General features: G+C 48.0%; 1 protein-coding gene across 6 annotated transcripts in view; it reads left to right on the top strand.

Annotated features, from left to right (window-relative positions):
- Positions 1–22,600, top strand: part of LOC119250688 (zinc finger protein 717-like) — a 34,093-nt gene that overhangs the window by 4,371 nt on the left and 7,122 nt on the right. For 2 of the 6 annotated variants that reach the window (XM_054697665.1, XM_054697666.1), the window contains exons 1-4: positions 9,979–10,267; positions 14,827–14,935; positions 15,184–15,276; positions 17,239–17,331. In XM_054697665.1, coding sequence (XP_054553640.1) covers positions 17,317–17,331 — 15 coding nt within the window. In that variant the 5' untranslated portion in view covers positions 9,979–10,267; positions 14,827–14,935; positions 15,184–15,276; positions 17,239–17,316. Of the gene's footprint in view, positions 1–2,774; positions 3,162–3,382; positions 3,473–9,149; positions 9,187–9,978; positions 10,268–12,976; positions 13,108–14,808; positions 14,936–15,183; positions 15,277–17,238; positions 18,373–22,600 lie in introns of those variants that run through there. The other 4 variants (XM_054697667.1, XM_054697664.1, XR_005126380.1 and 1 more) reach the window with 4 other exon arrangements.

Raw genomic sequence — 22,600 nt, 5'->3', positions numbered from 1 at the left:
GCAGAAGAGGAGAGTCACAAGGAACTCATGCCTGAGCCAGCCAATGTGGACAAAGAGCGCACACTGCCTGGACTTTGTGTTAGGAAAGTGTCAGTCTGTCCCCCACTGTCAGCTGCTCCTGGGCTCCTGCAGGGAAACAGTGACAAGAGCTGCTTCTTAGACATGGGTTGGCAGCTACAGGTCCCCAACTCACTTAATACCGTCCCCAAGGGGCTTTCAGATGAAACACATATGGCACCTCACCATTTTAACCACATCCCTGGCTTCCAGAAAAGAAATGGGAAACTCCAAATACGAGTCACCAAATTAAAATAGCACATGTTCCCCAGTTCCCACTCAACGGGGCCTGACACAGGAAAGACTCCACCACTGGGGGAGACTCATAGACTCCCTCCCAAACTGAGGGGAACTGGACTCCCTCTCAAAGGGGGACACTGATTCCTCCCAAATGTGTGCAGACCAGGTAATTGGCGTGCACCCCTGGGGACCATGGTCTTCCACCTGGTTCCATCTCCTGCACGGTGAATCAGGGGGCAGAGAATGTTGTGCCTCTCTCGGGGAGACCTTGAGAGGTTCCCTGAAGGAAAAACCCCACAGCTGCTGGGACAATCCCTCCCTCCCCCTAGAGAGAGGGCACTCTTTCTGAGCACGGGGGTCAGGATGCCACCCGGGATGCCCAGGCCCCCGCTCTGATGCAGATGGGGAAGGCCTGGCCCACTGCCATGAGCTACTGCTCCCTCCCCCGGAGTCAGAGTTGGGGCTGGCAGAGACCAAGTGGCACTCAGCATCGAGCTCTGGCCCTCCCAATTGTGAGTGAACGCAGGCCTCGAATACAAGGAAAGTGGTTGAATTTGTCGAGAAGCGAGGAGGGCAGCAGACTCATGTCTGAAAGACACGGTCCTGCTCTTGGGCAGAGGGCAGGGGTGTGTCTACCAGGCGACAGAGGGGAAGATGGGTGAGGGTCTGCAAAGGGGAGGAGGAAGGGCCACCGCGAGTCAGGTGGGCACCAGCTTGCTTTACTCAGCTGCTTGGAACGCAAGAAGCGAACCTGTCAAACACGGGCGGAATGGAAAGAAATATGGGAGAGGCCACCTTGTTATCGCGTATGGGAGAGACCCGCCATCCGCAAGCGCCTCGTCGTTTCTCTGACCCGTAAAGACGTTCTTGATCTGCGCGTGCGCCGCTCTTCCGACCCGTCCTGTCTCCAGCCACACCCGGGTGTGTTCCTTGTCTCGGCACTTCATAACTCAGGGTCGCCAACAGGTGCTGACCTCATGTGTCAATTAGATCACACACCTGCACACATGCGCACACACACACAGGACGCAGGAGGCGCGCAGAGGCGACGGCGGCCCTCACACACTCCCCTGAACGCCGTCCCGGGGTGTGTCTCTGAGAGGGCATTCCTGGCTGGTCGCTGAGGCGGTTCCCACCGCTGGTGACTGAATAACGTGCCGGGGACGGCCTCGCCCATTGAGGGGTTGGAGCGTCTTCCACGCGCCCCCAAACCCCGCCGATACCGGCCCTGAGGCCGGACTCCCCGCCCCGCCCCGCGGGAGGGCGTTCGCGATGCCCTTGGGACGGGGGGCGCCGGGTCAGCGCCTCCTCGCGGCAAGTCCCCCTCCAGCAGCGTCTTCGGGTTCCACGCGACCTGTCCCCCCGCCCCCCGCTGGGACTCCCGGGCCTCCTGCCTGAGCCGTCGCCCCCCTCTGCCGCCCCGCGCTGGCGCCCTCGGGTCCATCCCGCCGGCCCGTCAGCTCCTGGGGCGGGGTGGGGTGTCCAGGGGGCACGTCCAGGGCCCCCAGGCCTCAGTCTCCGCGTTGGCCCCATTGCGTGTCCGAGCCCTCTCCCCTCCCCCCGCAGCACCCCCCTCGTCGCTCCCCCGTAGCTTCTCTCCTGGGCCCGTGGGTCCCCGCCCCGCCCGCCCCAACAACGCCCTCGGGTCCCCCACGGCCGCCCCATCTCCGCGCCAGGCCCCGGGCACAGCCGGTGGGGACACCAGGGCGGGGAAGGCCTGGGCGGGAGCCGCGGCCAAGAGGGGGGCAGTGCCCCATGGCGGCGATGAAGGGGGCGGGGGGACGGGGACTGGGCTGGGGGAGGGGCAGCCCCCCCTGGTGGCGACGGAGGGGGCGGAGGGAGGGGGGAGCATCTGAAGGGGGACACAGAGCCCCACCCACTTCCCCGCTTTGGCTGCACGGGCAGTTGCCTCAGCTGCTGTGGGCGCTGCTCAGAGATCCCGGGGACCCCACATCTGCCACCCAAGTCCCCCTGGACACCTCGACCATTGTGGACACGGCGGGCCGGACCCCGGGGCTGGGTCGCGCGGGGGTCTCTGGCCCGTCCCCTGGGGGGCCCTGCGGCGGGGCCGAGAGTCCGCGAGCAGTGGGCGCGGTCTCGACCCCGTCCTGACGCCCTGGGGATGCTTGTGTCATCCCAGGAATATTCTCTCTCCGCCTAGAGTGCAGGACACAGACTTGTCAGAGGCAAGAGATTGGGGTGCTCCTCTGGGGGGGCGCCAGGAGAGAACTGACCCTGCCCCTGTCCGCCTCTCTGCAGGTGGCTGCCCTGTGCGTGGACAGTGTCCGCGTCTCCAGGGCCCATCCACAATGTCACGTGCGGTCTTTTATTCCCGTCCGCGTTTTCACTGAGCGAAAGTGTAAATCGAGGTATAAGAATGGCCTCGGAGGCTTGTGTTCTTGATTAGTAGCATAGACTGGATCAGTATTTTCCCCTAAGTCTGACAGCACTGCCCTGTATTGTGTGTTGTGTTGCAGGTGATTGACGTCAAGCGGAGTTACGTGACGATGACCACAACAAAGATTGAGATCACAATGAGAAAAGCTGAGCGTATGCAGTGGGCAGGCCTTGAGCTTCCTGCAGCCAGAAAGCAGGAGCAGCACAAAGATGACAAAACAGAATGAGCTGACCGGATGATGTTCCTGCCTGTTTCAGAACCCTTAGTGTGTGGTGACGTGGTGGCTGCTGCTGTACCTTTTTTTGTTCTTGATGATGTTGAATCTGGCATTTCAGGGTCAATAATTGGTTCTTAAAAACCAAAGTCAGTTTCTCTTGTGTGCCTCCCATCTTCATTTTGAGTTGCTGCCTTTCTTGTTCATTTCTTCGCATCAGTAGAACTATATGAGTCCTGTACTTGAAGCTGGGTAAGCGCCATCAACAGTTACAGTATTTCTTAGTGTAATATGATATTAAGCAGAGAAATGTAAAGCAACATTTGTTGCACTTACATACCTTTCAATTAGCCCGTAATTAATAAAACAGGTGAACTATCAAATTTTTAATTAATGTTTCCATGAGTCTGCATTCCTGTTGACACGTGAACCTCTAGGCCTGACTCACAGGGCTGTGCCCATGCACCCGGCAGGTCTCCGCAGTGACCCACTGGAGCTCCTCTGCTGAAGAGTTACCCTGTGCTGCCTGTTGACAGGATGAGTTCAGGGCATAAGAAACACAGGTGAGAGCTTTGAAGTATCAGCTTGGCAACTTTCAGCACTCCACAGACAGAGAAATAACTTCAACCCTCTTTGTCCTGACTACAGTGTTTGAAAAGTGTCATGTCTAAATTGTACCTGATTTTATAGCCCACGGCCTCCTAAAACCTGCAGTTATATAAAGAGAAATTGTGTACATTTGTTTATAAACCTGGCATCCTGGTGGATAAATGTATCTGTAAACTTGAAAGACTTAATGGAAATAAATTAGGGCATCAGAACTAAATATTTAAACTTTGTGACAATTGTCACACATTAAATAAAATAGCTTATTTCTTTTGCAGTGTTTTTTTTTTTTTTGAGATTTTCATGAAACAGCTTGGCAATCCTAGGTGATAGTGTTGATTATTGTACTTTATCAAGTAGCGGTTACACCGAATTAGTCTTCCTGCTGATTGAGCCACCCACTGAATGATAGGCACATTTTGAGGCACTGCAGAGTTAATGAAGAAAATTAAAATTAATTTTATGAATCCAAAACTCTGCCAGAGCATAATAATTATGATTCTAGAGAGTAAAATTCTTAGTTCCGAAGCCCTTTGCATATTTTTTTTCTTGGAATTTTTACAAAGAAAAAATTGTGCAAATACAGTGTCTGAGTGCAGTGTCAGCCCACAGCCTGTGACAGCGGCCACTGTTAGATGCAATGATGTGAGGATTTAATGGCCTGGCCTGCAAAGAAGTAAACATGTGGCGATTTAATTTTCATCACCTTAAAAGCTGTGACAGCAAATTTTTGGCAGTAAAGGTTGGACCCGAGGAGAAGGTGTCAGTTTGCAGCATGCCACCTTTTGTGGTACTTTTATTATTTGGGGACCTCAGCTCATTTGGACACATGAAATCTTGCTGTTTGGGGGATGGTTGGTACTTTATTTGATTTGAAGTAATTGTTAAACCTTTTTTTTAATGTTTTCTTCTTGAGGCTTTTTTCCCCAGACATATGAATTTGTGATTTTTAATTTTTAAAGCTAGTGGGTTAGTTAAATAGCACTTTTCAGTACTCTCTGTATTTGGTTTGGCTGCATTAGTAGCAATTTCCTTATTTACTCCAAAGTACCTCTGGATTTGTTGGCCAGATACAAATCTAGGTGGCACTGAACTTAGATTCACCTATGATTGAGTAGAATGTTTCATCAGTGTGTCAAAAATTTTTAAATGGTAAACTTTCATTGTTTCTCTAGAAATAAGCACTGTCTCTGCACTCAAGGTAATGACTATTAGCAATGCCACCAGCCGGTTTATCACATTCTTGGTAGCTAATGTGAGCACCAAACTCAATGTGGGAAATCTCATGTAACATAGAACCTTCACAGAACTAAGCAGTTAGCAACTTGGACAAGACTGTTAACTACAGTGTTCATTTTGATCACCTTTTTCTTGGTGCAGCTGTATTTAAGGACAGTTCTTAAGGCCTAGCCTTATTTTTTTGTAATAAGTAAGTAGTTTATAAACAATTTATAAGTTGAAACCAAATTCCATTGACAGATGTTCATAGTTCAATGATATAACATCTTGATGAACCACATACTGGCAAACAAATGTAATGATCTTAAACATTTGAAAAAAAAATAAGATGACTTTGGATTATTGTTCTGCCACCCCTTGCTTTAAAAAAAAAGTCATTCCCCAATCTGAAAATGCATGTCATGCAAACACCCACAATAAACAAAATTTTAAAAGCTTTTTTGAGGTCTGGCATCAGTTTTAGGACATTTGGATATGCGTGCTGTTGCCTTTTTTTTTTTTTTTAACGTCGGTACTTGTGATTTACCTTTTGGAACATGAACATGTATGTGTTTGTTTCATTGCAAATTATTTTGATCTGGCTTTCACAGTGGTATTTGATTCTCTTGCCTATGTCGTTAATCCATGGCCTAGGGTCTGAAAAGCAAGCTAAGTTCAACTTGTTTTAGGTTTTCTGATAGGTTTTACCTTCCTTTCTTTTCGTTATTGGCTACCCAGGGTTGGGTGGGTTGTTTTTTTTTTTTTTTTTTTCCACCTGCCTGCTTTTAAACACTAGCATTACTGAAGTACTGAACTTGCAAAGATTTTCTTCTGCATAGTAGTGATTTTAAATTTGTATATAGTTCTGAGTTACAAAGCATTCCTCAGGAATGTCTTCTAAAGAGCATGTTCTTATTACATGGTATCGGTCTTTATTAATTTTGGAATTTAGTAGGCCATCTTTAATTTCCATTGAAGTGAAACAAGATTTTAGTGGCCTAAGGGTGGAGTCTCAGACTGTCACTGCCAAGGCCTGAATTTGATCCCCAGCCAGGGAGCTCCCCACTGGGCACAGAAAACCTCACCTGTCTCCCTGCAGCTCCCTTCTGCAGTGAATTTCAGTGGATCCACCTGTTCTACTCCCCACTCTGGCTCTGGGGGGTTCCTTTCACCATCTCCCCACTTCTGGCCTGCACCCCAGTTCTACGCAAATAGAATCTTAAAAGAAAAAGTGAAATAAAACCTCCACGCATCATCATACTACTTTCAGATTATGTCAAAATAGCTTAATTTTCACTCTTTTTGACTGGGTAGCTCATACTGTCAGAATGCTTATATAAAGTGTCACTGATTTACCAGGATGAGGTAAAACCTGGAACCTGCTGTTCTTTCCCGCTTCCGACAAGGAGACTGGGTCAGAGTGATCCCGTTTGTTGAGATCCCTGCAGCGCTGAGTCCCGCTTGCCGTTTGGTGTTTGTTCATATTTTATTTGTAGGACTAATTTTCAGATGCTCTTGTCCCCGTGCACCATCGCGGCGGCGGGCCCCGTGTGTGGGTCTGGTCAGCGCTCGTGGCCACAACCCAGGCCCTGGGCGGGTGTTGGCGCCGCAGGGGCCGGGGGGCAGGGGGTGTTCTGTCGGGGTCCCCTGCCGTTGGGGAGCAGCGGCGTCAAGAGTAAGACTCAGGCCTGGGGCCACGTCGAGTCTCAGGTTGGCGCTAGTGCCAGAGAGGGCGTTTGTGGAGGAAAGTGTGGCCCCTGCCGGGACAGGCCGGCCTGAACCGACACCTCCGGATTGGAGCCATGCCTCGCCACGGTGGGGCGGGTGCTTTGCCCTGGACAGCCACAGTTCCCGCAGCCTCGGGGTGCAGTGTTCAGGACTCGGGAGCGCAGTTGGCGGCGGTCCTCAGGGGTCTCCCGCCGGCATCCTGCCCCCATCGCCTCATTCATCAGAAATGGTGAGTGGGCCCCGAACGCGCCACTTCGTCCCACTGTTGTTTTGAAAGCATCAGCGGCGGGGAGTTCAGATGCAACTCACATTTTTCTCCCCTTTGCCAAATCATTTCGATGCATTTTAGAACAACCAGGGACTTGGAGAGAAGTGGCAAGGCCGCCGCGCTGTCTCTCCTGCCGCCGGGGAGCTGCCCCCAACCGGCTCTTGTCCTCACATCCGCTCCCTTATCTGGAGGGCAGGCGGCCCCATGCCCCGCTGCAAAGCGGAGATGCTTTCCCTCTGCCCCAGCAGCCGCGGATGTTCTATCTAAGGGCACAGAAAACGCCTTCTTCGCGGAGCTGCTGTGTGTGCTCTCGGCGCACGGCAGTTATCCGTAAGGGCTGAGCAACATTCCACCGTGGCCGACCAGTCACTCGCCCGTGGCGCACAGCTGGGCTGTTTCCACGAGGCTGTTGCCAACAGGCAGGTGTCATCCTTATTGCTCTTGTGTTTTGGTTAGTGCTAGAAGTAGAACCTGGGTCTAGTAAGTATGTTTTGTTTTATAAGAAACTGCCTGTTTTCCAAAGTGGCCCTCAAGGCACCAGTCTTATTAATGAGTCGTCCACTGATCAGTCCCTGGGGTGCAACAGTCAGCAGGGTGTCCAGGTCATACCTCCGGATGTGCAACTGCTGCCCCAGGGCCGTCAAGCGTCCTGCTCTTGTCTAACTTGAAAGGAGCCTCTAAGCTACACCCACATTCATCACCAAAGCCTCTTTTCAGATGAACAAGATAAGAAGTCTAAAATCAAAACACAGTCTGAAAAGCAAGAATTTAGGATACTTTGAGTAAAGCCAGGACCCTCACCATGCAGACTTCTGGAGCTACATCTCTGTCTTGGGGTGATTTTTTAATGTGAATCCAAACCACCATGTGTGTGTGAGTGCAAACTTCTAATGAATAGCTCCCGACGTGGTCCCATATTCTGCTTCTCTAACCAGTTCCCAGGTGCTGCTGCTGGTCTGCAGGGTCACACTTGAATGCTCCCAGGAGTGTAAGTGGGTCCTTCCTATCAAGACAGCAAAACTGCTATCAAAAGTCACATCTGAAATGTACTAAGATCAACGTGTGAAAGACTTCTGTGAAAGTGTGAAGCAGCCTGTAAGTTATTCACAGCAGAAAGTAAGGAAGATTTTACAAGTAAGAGAGAATTGAAGCACTGTGCTTTCTAGAGTCTGGCCTGCCTGCCCTCCCCACTCAAGGCAGGTAAGACTGAACCAATAATGAAACCGCTTTTTTGTGGAGCCTTATTACAGACCCATGGACATTATTAGAAAATATTATACAAAATAGAAAATAGTCAAATTGGTTCTCAACTGAAGAATCTAGGACAGACTATTCAAATTCATTAATTTCCAGACAGTATTGCTTTGTCAGTATGTAGTATTGGGACTATTAAGTCACACACTGGATACACCTGGAAATAAGCTGTGCTCCTGTAATTACTAAACTGCTTTAATTAGTCATGTAAAATCCCGTTTAAAGACAACTGGCGGCGCAAAGTGTTGAGTCTCAGCACTGTGAAGCTGTAAGCAGCTGCAGCACGAGTTCGATCCCCGGCCAGGGATGGTCCCACGTGGCGCGCAGACCTCTCCTGTCTCCCCGCTGCTCCCCTCGGCAGTGTGTTTCAGTCAGTCTGCCTGTTCTGCTCCCCACTCTGGGGAGTCCACTCACCCCACCCCATCCCCACCTCTGGCCTGCACCCCAGCTCGTGTATGCATAAAGAAATAAATCTTAAAAAAAAGAAAAGACAACCCATGACAAACTGATAAATCTAGACAAAGAAAAAGGATCAGGCCTGCTGTGGCCAGACTATGTTGACAGCGTTTCCCAGGACAGGGTCGGTGCCCGGCGTGTTCTCCAAGCCTCGTCACCGCGGGCTTCCCGCGGGAGCCCCACAACGCGTGGGCGCCCGTCACTGCAAGGCCCGCGGCGCTGCGGACTTGGCCTCGGCACCCACAATGCCCCGCGTCGTAAAGGACACGCGCGCCCCGTCCAGGGGAAACGGCCCGCGGGGCTGGGTCATCGCTCAGGACGCGACCCCAAGCGCCCCGTCCCCCCAAGCCCGCAGGACTCGCGGGAGGGGCTCCCCACGCCCCCCTCCGGGAGAGGAGGCAGCAGCCCCGGGCGCGGCGACCGGGCCTCGGGCTGCAAACACGCGCGCTGCGGGAGGGGGCAGCGCAAGGGCCTCACTCGCTGTGCCGCACCAGCGCCATGCCTGGTCCCTCCTGGGCGCCTTGTTGGCCCCTGGCCCATCCCGTCACCCCGGAGCTGACGCCCGTCCTGAGGGCCATCACGGCCCTGACGGGCGCGCGGGCTTCTGGGTAATGTAGTTCCCCACTGGCCGGGGCTGCCTCGTCCTTCTGCGCAGGTGCGGCCCCGCCCACGCCCCGTCTGTACCGGAAATCCGGGCTGCAGTTCCCTCAGCCGCCAGGGCCGCCAACGGGCGGGCTCGTCTCGGAGGTGGTTGCTGGTGGGCGTCGGGGGCGGAGCTGCGCGGGCCGGGCCTTGCAGGTCGGAGGCGTCTCCTCAGCGGCTCCTCGGGCCGCGGTCCGGGGCGCGCGGGACTGTCCGCGGTCGGGACGAGGCCCCTCAGGAGGAGGCGCCGTCGGGAGCCGGAGGGCAGCGCTGCCCCGGGGGCCGCCCACCATCGTTGGTGCCCGGCGGGCGGGGCGGGGCGGGGGCGCCTGTCCCCGCGGAGAGGCCTGTTTGGCCTCGTGGTGCTGGTCGCGGGGCGGCCTGTTCCCGCCGCGGGGACGCCTGGAGGGCGCCCGGCCCCCAGCGCCCTCTCCCCCTCCGCCCCGCCGGGCCCCGCCGCGCCCCCTCAGCCCCCCACCACCGCCGTCGCCTGGCAGGTCTTGAGGCCCTTGTAGCCGCGTGTGCACCGAGTGTGCCGCGGCGTCCCGGGCCGCCTGCCCGAGCCCCGCGTGGCCGCGGGAGGCGCCTGCTCAGAATCTGGGGTGCGCCTTTCCCGCGCCGCGGGGCTGCGCGGGGCTCCTGCGGGCAGGGCGGGGCGGGGCGGGGGCTTGGCCACAGGCTCATTTCTGCGCGGCCCCCGCGGGCCTTGATGGCCTCCCGAGCCAGGTGGAGCGCGCCTGTCCCCGCTGGAAGGCAGAGTCCCCGCCTGCCTTGCGGCAGGGGCTCCCCGCAGCCTTCCACCCGTGCGGGGGGCTGGCGGGCTGGCGGCCAGCTCGGAGCCCAGGCCACGTGTTTTAAGCCTGGCCTCCCCCGGCTTCCCCTCTTCACCCGCTGCGCGCTGGAGCCCCCGCAGTCCTCCTCCAGCAGCTGCGTGTCCTGTCAAGGGAGCCCACGTGTCTAGGATTTTCGTAATGAGGAGCCACCTGCCCCTGATGGAGCCCGCTGGGCCTCAGCGCTCCCTGGGCAGCGCCAACTCCAGAGCAACAGGCTAAGCTGCGCTCTCAGATCCCTGCTCTGGCTGCTGGCCCCTGGCGAGCCTGTGCCCGTGCTCATCTTACTGTACAGCTGAGGAGTGTTCCACTGTGTAGACGGCGTCTCCTTAACCCACTCGTCCGCCTTTGAGCACGTAGGTTGTTTCCATAACTTGTAGCTATTGTAATAGTGCTACAATAAGCAGAAGAGCATATATATCTCTTCAGATGAGTGCTTTTGCATTATTTGGATACATGCCAAGAAGTGGAATCATTAGATCGTATGACACATCTATTTTGATATTTTGAGAAACCTCTACACTATTTTCCATAGGGGCTGAACCCGTCTGCATTCCTGTCAACAGTCATGAGGATTTCTGTACATCCTCACCAACAATTGTTGTTTCTGTTTGTGTTTGTGTGTATGTTTTAATATTGAAATTTTCAGTGAGTTAGGAGGTATCTCATAGTAGTTTTGATTTGTAATTCCCTGAGAGTAAATTATATTGAATCTTTTTTCAAGTGCTTGTAGACTGTGTGTTGTCTGTGGAGAAGTATCTGTTTAGCTCCACTGTCCATCTTTTGATTGGATTCTTTGTTCTCCTTTTGTGTTGTATGAGTTCTTTGTACATCTTGCCTGTAGCCCTCATCAGATATATGATGTGCAAATATTTATTCCCATTCAGTGTGGTATGTTTTTGCTTTACTGATAGTGCCTTTTGCTGTACAGAGTCTTTTAGTTTGATGCAGTGAAAATAAAACTGTTTATTTTTGCTTTTATTTTCCTTGCAAATGGAGTTGAATCCCCAAAGACATCCCTGAAGCCATCATTGTGTAATGTTTTGCCTACGTTTTCTTTTTATGTATTTAGTGGATTTTGGTCTTATATCCAAGTCTGTAATCAATCTTTAGTTGGTTTTTGTGCATGGTGTGAGAGAGTAGTTTCATTTTTCCATATGTGACTGTCCAGTCTTCCCAGCACCATTTTTTGAAGAGACTTTCCTTTCTCCATTGCATACACTTGGCTCCTTTATTGTAGATCAACTGTCCATGTCAGTGTGGGTTTATTTTGGGGCTCTCAATTCTCTTCCATTGGTCTTTGTGTCTGTTTAATTATTATGGACATGCAGTCAGGAAGTGTGACACCTCTATTCTTCTTTTTGTCAAAATTACTTCAGCTATTCAGGGTCTTTTGTGGTTACATATAAATTTCAGTAATATTTCCTATATTTCTTTAAAGAAGTCGTATAGAATTTTGATAGGGATTGCATTGAGCCTGTAAATTTCTTTGGGTAAGATGGACATTTTGACTGTGTTGATTCTTCCCATCCACGAGCATGGACTATCTTTCCATTTCATCGTGTCTTCTATTTCTTTTAGAAATGTATTGCAGTTTTCATTGAATAGATCTTTCACTTCCTTTGTTCACTTCTTTCATAGGTACTTAATACTTTTTGATGTTAATGTAAATGGTGTTTTCTTGATTTCTTTGTCTTCTAGTTTATTCACACATAGGATTGTAACAGCCTTTTGTATATTGATTTTGTGGTCTGCCACTTTACTGTGTTGATTTATTGTTTCTAATACTTTTTTAGTGGGTTCTAACAGGTTTTCTGTAGCTCTGTACTAATGTCATCTTGAAGTAGTCATGCTTTTACTACTTTTCCAATTTGGATTCCTTTTCTATGTCTCTTGCCTAGTTGCTCCAGCTCAGCTGTCTGATACTATGTTGAACGGTAGTGGTGAGAGAAGTCATCACTGTCATGTACCTGATCTTACATGAAAAGCTTTAGGAGCTTCTCACCATTGAGTAAGATGCTAGCTGTCGGTTTATCATATATGGCCTTTATTATGTTTCACAAGAACATATCATAAGTAGGTACCAAATCTTGTCAAATGCCTTCTCTGCATCTGTTAATATGATCATATGATTTTTATTTTTCCTTTAATGACATTGATGGATGTATGTTGAACCATCATCATATTCCAGGAATAAATTCCATTCCACTTAGCCATGATATATGATCCTCTTGATATTTTGTTGAATTTGGCTTGCTAAGATTTTGTTGAGGACCTCTGCATCTGTGTTCATTGGCCATCTCGGCCTGTTGTTTAGTCCTTTCGTCCCTAAGTTCATGCTGCTTGGGTGAAATGTGATGTGCGGTCACGTGATGCAGTGAGATGGCTGCTGGGTTTAGGGGCTTCGTTTTGGTGTTATGTGCTGTCTGTTGGCATTTCTCTCAGCTGATCTATATACTCAGGTGCACGGTGTGCTGTTTGATGTTAGGTTTTTTGGGCAACTTTTACGAAATTAATAAATGTTTATGAAATTGATAACAGCTATTGAACCTTAAGATGGCAGGCATTAAATGTGGGTATCCGCTTTGACACACTGAATGTAGCCCCAATTCACTGTGTGTAAATCTCACCACTTTATAATTAAGTTGCCGTCAAATCCAGTGACTAGTCCCTGGTTCTCTAGTCTGCCTTAATTGAACCTTCTGCTGTTTATGTCGATACCACTCGTGATCTGAAAATTCCTACTTTTTGCTTTTGTCACTGCCTCTCTGGTGATTTCTTCTCTTTCCCCTGAATGCTTGTGTTTCTTCTCATAAATGTCTTCCACCCATGTGTTCAGTTCTGTGCCCCGTTCTTCATACTTCAGTTCTCTCTGAGTCAGCCCCTGTGATTTGACTGTCCCTACTGTTTCCATCCAGCTTTGACCTCTTCCCCTGTGTTTACACATTGATTGAATCCTTCTTGAATGTTTTTTTTTTTTGTATCTGACCACAGCACTTCAAATCCCCTTTTTTTGTAGCTGACCACAGCACTTCAAATCCCCTTTTTTTTTTTCTCATATACAGAGTTTTATTTCCTGCCAGCCAGTGACTCAAAAATGAATTGAAAACAGGGTCTCCGTGGTGGCACAAGGGATTGAGACACAACCTATGAAGCTCTCTACAGCCACTGCCGCATGAGTTCAATCCCCGGCCAGGTAGCTACCCACAGTACTGTACAGCAGACCTCTCCTGCCTCGCCTGCTGCTCCCCTCAGCAGTGTATTTCAGTGGATCTGCCTGTTCTGCTCCCCACTCTGTCTCTGGTGAATCTTCTCACCCTGTAATGCTGACCTACTCCCCAGCTCTTGTGTGCATAAATAAAAAATGTTTAAAATATCATAATTTGTTATACCCAATACTTGGAAAACCATAGTGAATCACAATTACCAGGCTATAAAATTAATATATACAAGTCCTCCATACATGAAAACACTCAGCCATGGGATACTGGCTGCGTTATAGCAATGGTAGATCCAGTTTCTGAGTCTTGCATGCACAAGGAGTCGCCAGAGTTAGGGCCTAGATTGCTGGCACTTGCAGAACATCAGTAGTGTGCCAGCCCCTGTCACCTAGGGACAATGTGTGACGTGCAGGCCTGCATCAAGCAGGGAATTCACCCTTCAGACAGCCAAGTATTACCCAGTTCCATTCCATTCCTCCCTCACTGCGCTCTGTGTTAGGGTTACTGCTGTGTTCTATATGCCTACAAGTCTGTTACCACAGTATACGTAACGCTGTCCCTCTGCTTTGTTCTCTGACTTTCCCTTATGCATTTTCCCATCCTCCTGTTAGGGGATGACTGTTAAACTGAAAATTCCACCATGTAACTTACTTACTTTATTTTTTTTAGATTTTTATTTATTTATGCATAGAGAACAGTAGTGTAGGCCAGAGATGTGGGGTGGTGAGAGGATTCACCAGAGATAAGAGTGGGGAGCAGAACAGGCAGATTGCCTGAAATACACTGCTGAGGGGAGCAGCGGTCAGGACAGGAGAGGTCTGCTGTGCCATGTGGGTCAACTCCATGCCTGGGAATTGAACTCAAGCCACAGTAGCTGGTGATAGCTTGATAGAACTGATACTTTAACCCCTGTGCCACTTACCTATTTTTATTCCCTTGTTATTTACACCCTGTGGTTTAGGAAAGTGTTTGCTCATTTGGGAATGAAAATAAGTCTTTAGGTAATTAGGATGTCTGCAAACTTTAAATAGTTTATTAGAGACATGTTGATCACCTAAGACTTTTATTGCCAGAATCAGGTTGTATCTGGAAATGCAAACTAACTTCGTATTCAGTCTTTCTCCTATTTCACCTCACAAGCTAGGAGCACTTTAATTTGCTAACTGCTCTTTATTTCCTCACATCTTGATTTCTTCTACTGCCTCATATTCATAAGAACATGTGGTTTATAGAATTGCTAAACATCTTTGGATGTTCAGTGAAGTACAACCTGATAACAGAAAGTGCTGTTTACCCGCCCCTCCTTTTTTAACCCCAGTCTACACTAAACTTGTTTTTGTCATAGTTGCTTTTGGACATTATTCCAGATGTATGTCTATGCTTAAGTCAGCAAACTAGATGATTAGCTTCTTTGAGGACTAGGTTTTTACTCATCCTTTCATCCTTAGCATGAAGGACATTTCCAGATTTATAAGGAAAGCTATAAAAGTACTTCTAAGAGCTAATGAGAGTTAAGACAAGTAGGATAATTCTACTGTGGAATCACTTTTGTACCATATAGAGTACCAGTGATGGCTTCTTCCTATACAAGATAAAACATAAAATATTGAGCTCCCAGTCACATCCTATGCTTCTGACATAGGCTGATGCCTTGAATTGAGAAATGTTCATTAAAGGAGATGTTGTCATTTGAGGACGGGGCTGTGGTTTTCACCTGGGAGGAGTGGCAGGACCTAGATGATGCTCAGCGGACTCTCTACATGGATTTGATGCTGGAGACCTACAACAGTCTGTTGTCCATGGGTAAGTAAAACTGCCCTGCGATAAACAAGTGAAAGCACTGTTTTATCTTCATTGATAAATGTACAGCTGTTTATGAAATTAATGTTATTTAGTTCAAGATGGCAAACCTGGAAGGTAAGGGTGTTCACCCTTGTCAGAGAGCCACACCAGCCTTTCATTGCTCAGCTCTTAAAGCTGTGCTGTTGTTGTCTTCAAAGACTGAGACTTAAGCAGTTTTGTCTAAAGTCAACATTTTCTCTTATCAACAGGGTTTTGTGTTAACAAACCTGAGTTCATCATCAGATTGGAGCAGGGAGCAGTGCCATGGACTGTCAAGGAACCCTCAAACCAGAGCCTCTTAGGTCAGTCACTGCATACTGGGCAGGGAGGCTGGGAGGAGGAGAGCCCAGGATTCTTGGCCCTACTGAGCTATTTTCCCCATATCCAGACCTTAGAATGTTTGGTCTCTGTGTATGTGATTCATTCATTATTTGTTCTCCAAATATGGCTCCCTAATTAATTTTCCCTACTTTTATAATGGTTGTAAGTATCCTTCGAGTAACTGGTGTGCAATCGCTAACTAACTTCCCCTAGAAATGTTTTTGGTTTATCAATCTCTGGAGTCTCAGTTTTACGCCATTCTTAGGACTGTCCTTTCAGGCATTTACTCATACATTGTTTATTCTTTCAACATGGTAATGGTAAGTTGTGTGGATAACAACAGTAATCAAAGGAACGTGCCCCCTTGTTTTAAAGATTTATTTATTTATTTATATGAGCACTGGGTACAGTCAGAAGTGCAGGAGGGTGAGAGGATTCACCAGAGCCAGAGCAGGGAGCATAACAGGCAGAAAGACTGAAGCACACTGCTGAGGGGAGCAGCAGGCGGCAGGAGAGGTCTGTGTGCCATGTGGGACTCTCACCCAGTGGCCGGGGATTGAACCGGTGCTGGCAGAGGCTGTGGGCAGCTTCACAGCCCAGCGCTCAAGTGCTGCACCACCAGGGAGGCCCTAGCCCACCTTTTGTAATGGAGTTTATTTTCTGTGAGAAAGAGAGAGGAAGCAAATACACATTAATTAGATAAATGCCATAGTATGACCAGGGTGAGAGAAAACGGACAGTATTATTTTAGAATGTGGGTTCAGAAGGGACTTTTGCAGAGACTGTTTACATTGTAGCGTATAAGGTTGAGATGACTTGAATGTGCAATCTGGAGTAGAGGTTGGATATCACTATTAGGGGTGCAGATTAGGAATTTGTTAACTCAAACCTTGTCAGTTCCAAAGGCACTGAACCATGAATTTCAGGTTGTGGGGACAGGGGCCTTGGAATCAGAGACTGAAGTTTGTGATGTCACCTTCTTTTTTGGAAATAGTTGGGAGAAAAGCCAAAACAAAGAAAAGAAACAATGGACTCTGATTTAAGTTTAACTAGGATGCAATGAAATTCTAAAATATAAGCTAAAATCTTCAGATGCAGTGAATTTCAACTAGGAGCATGTGCTGAGAAGTGGAGTTAAGAATACTAGGAATCTTAGTATCAGAGGAAAGTGGGAAAAGTTTTTTCAAAGATGTTGAGTATACCCTTAAGTTGCAAAACCTAAATGTTTTATATCATCAGGGAAGGGTTGCACAAAGTGATGAGCCGGTTTTCTGTACCTACTATGGTTCTGAGAAGCCACTGGTGTATGGTTTAGTTAGGGATTCAGAGACAAATGAATGTGTCTTAGAGAAGGAAGAGGTTTTGCCTTTGAGAAAACCCCCAGATGCCTGTACATGTTCCCTAAGGAGAAATAAACACTAAGCAAATGTAGATGCAAAGTCCTTGTCCTGGAGCCAAAGTCCTGCTTAAGTGACAGAAATGGCTCTCCTTAAACCTAGTAAGTAGCTGATCAGGATGATCATGCCATTTACAAAGTATGTTGTGATTGTTCTGAAAAGACCTGCTCAAGATGCACATTTACAAGATAATATATAGAGAAGGAATAGGATAAATAAATGCTAGGTGGAAAGCTCTCAGTCAAAATCTCTACCTACAGTGTATGTCAGCATGTTGACCAAGTATACCCTTATGAATTTAAAAAGTAAGATATTAAATCAGTGTTTTTCATATCTTTTCCATCAATGTGTTTGACATTAGAAAATCTATTAATGTAATTTCATACTTTCATTTATTATGTAAAGGAATCATTTGCATCATAATATTAATGCCCTTTAAAAAAATAGTCTTGTCCTAGTGTGGGAAGAAACTCCTTTACCTTTGTATCAGAAATGCTTAGATGCCTAGATGTTGTTTATGGAATGGTTATTTTTATCTCATTTTAGATGCCCATACTGTGGATGACCTGATTGAGACCAACCAGGAAAACCAGGGCAGGCATTTGTGGCAAGTTCTAATCGCCAATGGCAAAACATCAAGTAAGGAAATAATTGACTTAGGAAAACCACTTAATTTGCATCCAATATATAATTTGAATTTGAGTATAAATAATGACATTCATTCAGGAATGATGCCTGTAGAGTTTCATACTTGGAAGAACATGTTCTTCCCTGGTGAGCCTGATGAGATGCATGCAATAGAGAAAATTGAGAGGCCTAGTGTAACTTGAAAATGCCCTGGATATCCCGAGTATCCTAGTCTTCATCGTATGATTCAAACTTTGCAGCAACCTTTGGAATTTAGTGGAGAAGGGAGATACATCAACAAAGAAACAATATTTTTTGTACCCAAAGAAGGGATTTGATGGGAGAGAATGCCTTTCAATATAAGTGTAGGAAAGGCTGTTATATGTCAGCTCTCATTGCCCAAGGTAGAGCTCAGGTCGGGCAGATATACTATGCATGTAATAAATGGGAATCATCCTTTTTTGAGAAACCAACACATCTGAATCTTCATAAAGATTTTGAACACTACAAATGTAATCAAAGTGGGGATTATTTTGGAACAAAATTAAACCTTACTCAGCTTCAGGAAGTACCACTAGGTGAGAAAGTTTTTGACTATAATATATGTGGGAAAACATTTTATAAATTCTCTTTCCTTACTCAACATGAGAAAATACAAGCAGCTGATAAACCTTATGAATTAGGGAAAATGTCCGATAATTCAACCCTCAAAAGATGTCAGAGAACTTGGACTGGAGAGACACCCTTAGTGTCTAAGCAGTGTCAGAAAACTTATTTCTGGAAGTCAGGTCTTACTGAACATCAGCAGTCTCAAACCATGGAGAAGACTTATGAATGTAAAGATTGTAGGAAAACTTTCTGTCAGAAGTCAGCCCTTATTGTACATCAAAGAACTCACACAGGAGAGAAATCTTATGAATGCAGGCAGTGTATGAAATCTTTTCAATGGAAATCAGCCCACAGTAAACATCAGAAAACTCACACAGGAGAGAAACCTTACAAATATCGTGAGTGTAGGAGAACTTTTTATTGGAAGTCAGCCCTCACTATTCATCAGAGCAATTCTCCTGCATTGTGGTGGGAGTGCAAACTGGTCCAACCACTATGGAGAGCTGTGTGGAGATTTCTGGACCTACTAAACATAGATCTTCCATATGATCCAGCAATTCCACTCCTAGGTATTTACCCAAAGGACACAGAAACATCAATTCCAAAGAACACCTGCACCCCTATGTTTATAGCAGCAATATTTACAATAGCTAAGCTTTGAAAACAACCCAAATGCCCAAAAATAGATGACTGGATCAAGAAGATGTGGTACATATATGCCATGGACTATTACTCAGCATTCAAAAAAGATAAACACATGCCATTTGCAGCAACATGCATGGCGCTGGAAGGGATCATGCTCAGCGAAATAAGCCAGAAAGAAAAAGAAAAATACCGGATGGTCTCACTCATAGCAGGAATCTAGAAAACTTAAATAAGGGACCAGGAAAATGAATAACTATAAGAAAGTGTAAATCTAAATCAACAAAAAACTATGAACCAGAGACACGTTTTTGGGGTGGGGGGCGGAGGGGGGGATAGGGATCAGAATGGGGGGTTGCAATTGTATGGGGGAATAAAAAATAAAATTTATTATTTAAAAAAAATTAAATAAAAAAGAAAATAAATAAATAGATAGATAAATAAATAAATAAATAAATAAAATGGTGATGTGGGACGCACTCCCTGTGCGCCCTGTCTGCACCAGCGGTGGGTTCCTGCTCCCCCTCTGGGCTCGGACTTCAGGCCACAAGGGGCCTGGTGTGGGCGAACTTCCCAGCTCACCTCTAGCTCCTCCGGGAGCCTTCTGCTGGTTTCAGACAATCTTTACTGAAGAAATGTCCCTGTTCTACAATGGCGATGCAGGATGCACTCCCTGCTTGCCCAGTCTGCCCCTGCTGTAGTTTCCTGCTCCCCCTCTGATCTGGAACTGCAGTCCGGAAGTGGTCTGGCATGGTCAAACTTCCCAGCTCACCTCTGGCCCTCAGGGAACCTTCTTCTGGTTTCAGACAGTCTTTCCTGAAGAAATGTCTCTATTCTAAACTGGCGATGAGGGACAAACTCCCTGCACACCCAGTCTGCCCCAGCCGTGGGTGCCCGCTACCACTCTGAGCTGGGACTGCAGGCCAGAAGGGGCCTGGCGTGGGCGAAATTCCCAGCTCACCTCTGACTACTCTGGTGGCCTTCTGCCAGTTTCAGGCTGCCTTTATTGAAGAAAGGTCCCTGTCCTAAAAAGGCAATGCAGGTATGTAATCCCTGAGTATTCGGTCTGTCCCAGCCGTGGGTGTCCGCTCCCCTCTGGGCTCAGACTGCTGGCCAGAAGGGGCTTGGTGTGGGCGAACTTCCAGCTCACCTCTGGCCCTCCGGGAGCCTTCTGCTGGTTTCAAGCAGTCTTTACTGAAGAAAGGTCCCTATTCTAAAATGTGATTCAGAGACAGGCACACTCTTCCGCGCACCTGGTCTGCCCTGGCTGGGGTGCCCGCTCCCCTCTGGGTTAGGACTGCTGGTCAGAAGGGGCCTGACGTGGGTGAACTTCCCAGCTCACCACTGCTCCTCCAGGAGCCTTCTGCTTGTTTCAGGCAGTCTTTACTGAAGAAAGGTCCCTATTCTATGGGGTGTTGGTGATTTTTTTCTGGTCACTAGGTGGCGCCAGAGATCTCTCCTAGTGTCCTTGGGAAGCTGTTTTTTTTTACCCCGTGGGATGGGGAACAGAGTGGGAGTGGTGGGGAAGCCTCAACGGCTTTAGTGTGCTGTGTCTGCCTTGTGCCCCACCGTCGTGGGAACCCATGCCCGAATTCTGTGCCCTGGGTCTTAGTTCCAAAGCCCTCAGGTCCAGGACGCGGGCTGTTGCCCAGTTCAGTGTCCGCAGAAATGGCGCCTTTTGCACACTGCTCCCGTGTCCAGGCGCCTGGTTTCTGATTACTCAGTGAGGGATATTCACCTCAGTGAGGGCCCTGCGCATATTCACAAGCCTAGTTTGCAGGTGCGGGGACCTGGGCAGCCGTGATCTGCATTTGCTTTTCATGTGCGCCACTTTCCCGCACAAGCTTACCGGCTGGCTTGGGCTGTGTGTAGGTCTCCGGGAGTCTTTGTTTTTCTCTAATGGCCTGGAGCCATTTGCTCACCTCCACGGTGAATCCAGGGTTCTCCACAGCTCCAGTTTACGGGGTGTGGTGGCTGAAATAGTTCCTTTCCACTCACAGTCCTGCTTGATGCGTAGTTTGTTCTTGTTGTTTTAGGTTTTTTTTGTAGTTTGTTTGTTTTTCCTCCTTCTGTTGGTCAGAGAGTGCTGATTTGTGGTTGGGGAGGGTAGCAGGGTTCTGAGCTTTCCTCCCTTCTAGTCCTCTTTTATGGCAACTTTCTTCTTCGGGTAGTTTGCTGGAGTCATCCGTTTATCTTCCGTGTCACAGTTCTCACTGGGACCTGCCGCTTTTCCTCCCTGTTAACTTTTATTTTTAATGGGAGATCTTACTCGCAGTGTTTCATCACCGCCATGTTGATCCTCCCTTGTTGCATTCTTTTGCATGTTGCAATCCAGTTTCCCCAGCACCATTTATGGAAGAGGCTATTCTTGTTCCAATGTATAGTCTTAGCTCCTGTGTCATATGTTAGTTCACTTGGTCTCTGTGTCTGTTTTTGTTCCAAAATGTTTTATTATAATAGCTGTAGTATTCTTTGATGTCTGGGTGTAATACCTTGTGGGTCTGCTACTCTACCCGATTGTTTTATCACCTGTAGTTTTTTTATTTTTTTTATTTTTTTTTTTAAAGATTATTTATTTATTTATTTATTATTTATTATTTATTTATTTATTTATATAAGCACTGGTACATCAGAAGCAAGGGAGGTGAGAGAATTCACCAGAGTCAGAGCAGGAGCAGAGCAGGCAGATGATGAAACACACTGCTGAGGGGCAGCGGGCGGCGAAGGTCTGCGCGCCATGTGGGACCCTCTCTGCTGGCGGGGAGCAGCCGGGGATCGAACTGGGCGCAGAGGCTGCAGGCAGTTTCGCACCCAGTGCTCAACCGCTGCGCCACCGGGAGGCCCCATCACCTGTAGTTTTAAGCAAGGTCAAGATGGCCGGTCAGTTAGGTCAGAGCCCATCCTTCAAGGTGCCCTTTCAAATCAAACAAGAGCACAAAGCTGGATCACGCTGGAAAGCTATGCATCACGAGTGTGACGGGGAACACCAGGGGGCTGAGGACCAAGATATAACATGTACTTTCGACTTATGCATCATCAAGGTATGACGGGAACGCCCGGGGTGCGGAGGACCGATGTATAACAAAGGACCCCAGAAGCTGATCAGTGGAAGCCTTGTGATAAGATTAGAACCATGGCTGGAGATTAGGGTGTGATCTCAAAGACAATACCGAGAGTCTTCCAGCAGATGAGAAGTGCCTGGAAGACAGATTCACAATCCCTGATCTTCTACATTCTCCCATTTCTTTCATCTCCTATCCCTTAATCTCCTTCCCCTTTCTTTTTGCTCCTCGCCCTTATAACTAATGCTGTGAATCATAAAATGTCCAGGATCATGCTCTTCAGCAACATTCTGCATTATGTAGCCTGCTCCATGACTCCGGTTTCTTTATCAGTGTGGTGTTGCCTGAACAACCATACCTCCTTCCCCCCACCTACTTTTAGTCAGAAGAACTTCACTACTAGAGGTTTTTGTGATCCTGTTAGGGGGAAAGGATTCCTGAGCTAATCCCATACAGGCTTTGTGGACTCCACTCCCACTCCAGACTAAAACCATCAAGACATTGGTAAAGACAAATCCCGTCACCACCAAAGGAAGGTGGCTGGGACCTGAGGGTGGAGTTAAGCAGTCAGGTTGGATATAAAAAACCAAACACGTAGCCTTGGGCTGGCACGCTGTTGCTTGCCTCCTGGCTTCACGGCTCCTGGCTTGCAGCCAGCTCTCAGAGTGCCATTTGGGATTCCAGATTGGTGGATCGGGTAGACTCATTTAAAACTTTTTCTCCCACTTTTCTCCCTGAGCTGTACATTTCCACTTGCCCTCCCTTGTAAATAAACCTTTCATTAACCTTTCACATGTGCCTGCAGTAGAGCATTGATTCTCCTTTTAAGTGCACGGGTGAGGACCACAGTCAGGCACCCCCGTTTTGTATGTCGGGGCTGCCCTATAAAAATCCCATACGAATTTGAGCCATATTGGTTCCATTTCATTGAAGAACACCATTGTGATTTGTATTGGAATTGCATTGAA

The sequence above is a fragment of the Talpa occidentalis genome, unplaced genomic scaffold, assembly GCF_014898055.3.
Source record: "Talpa occidentalis isolate TD23 unplaced genomic scaffold, MPIMG_talOcc4v2.1 talOcc4.18, whole genome shotgun sequence".
Classification (NCBI taxonomy): Eukaryota; Metazoa; Chordata; class Mammalia; order Eulipotyphla; family Talpidae; genus Talpa; species Talpa occidentalis.
This window is presented reverse-complemented; position numbering and strand designations above follow the sequence as displayed.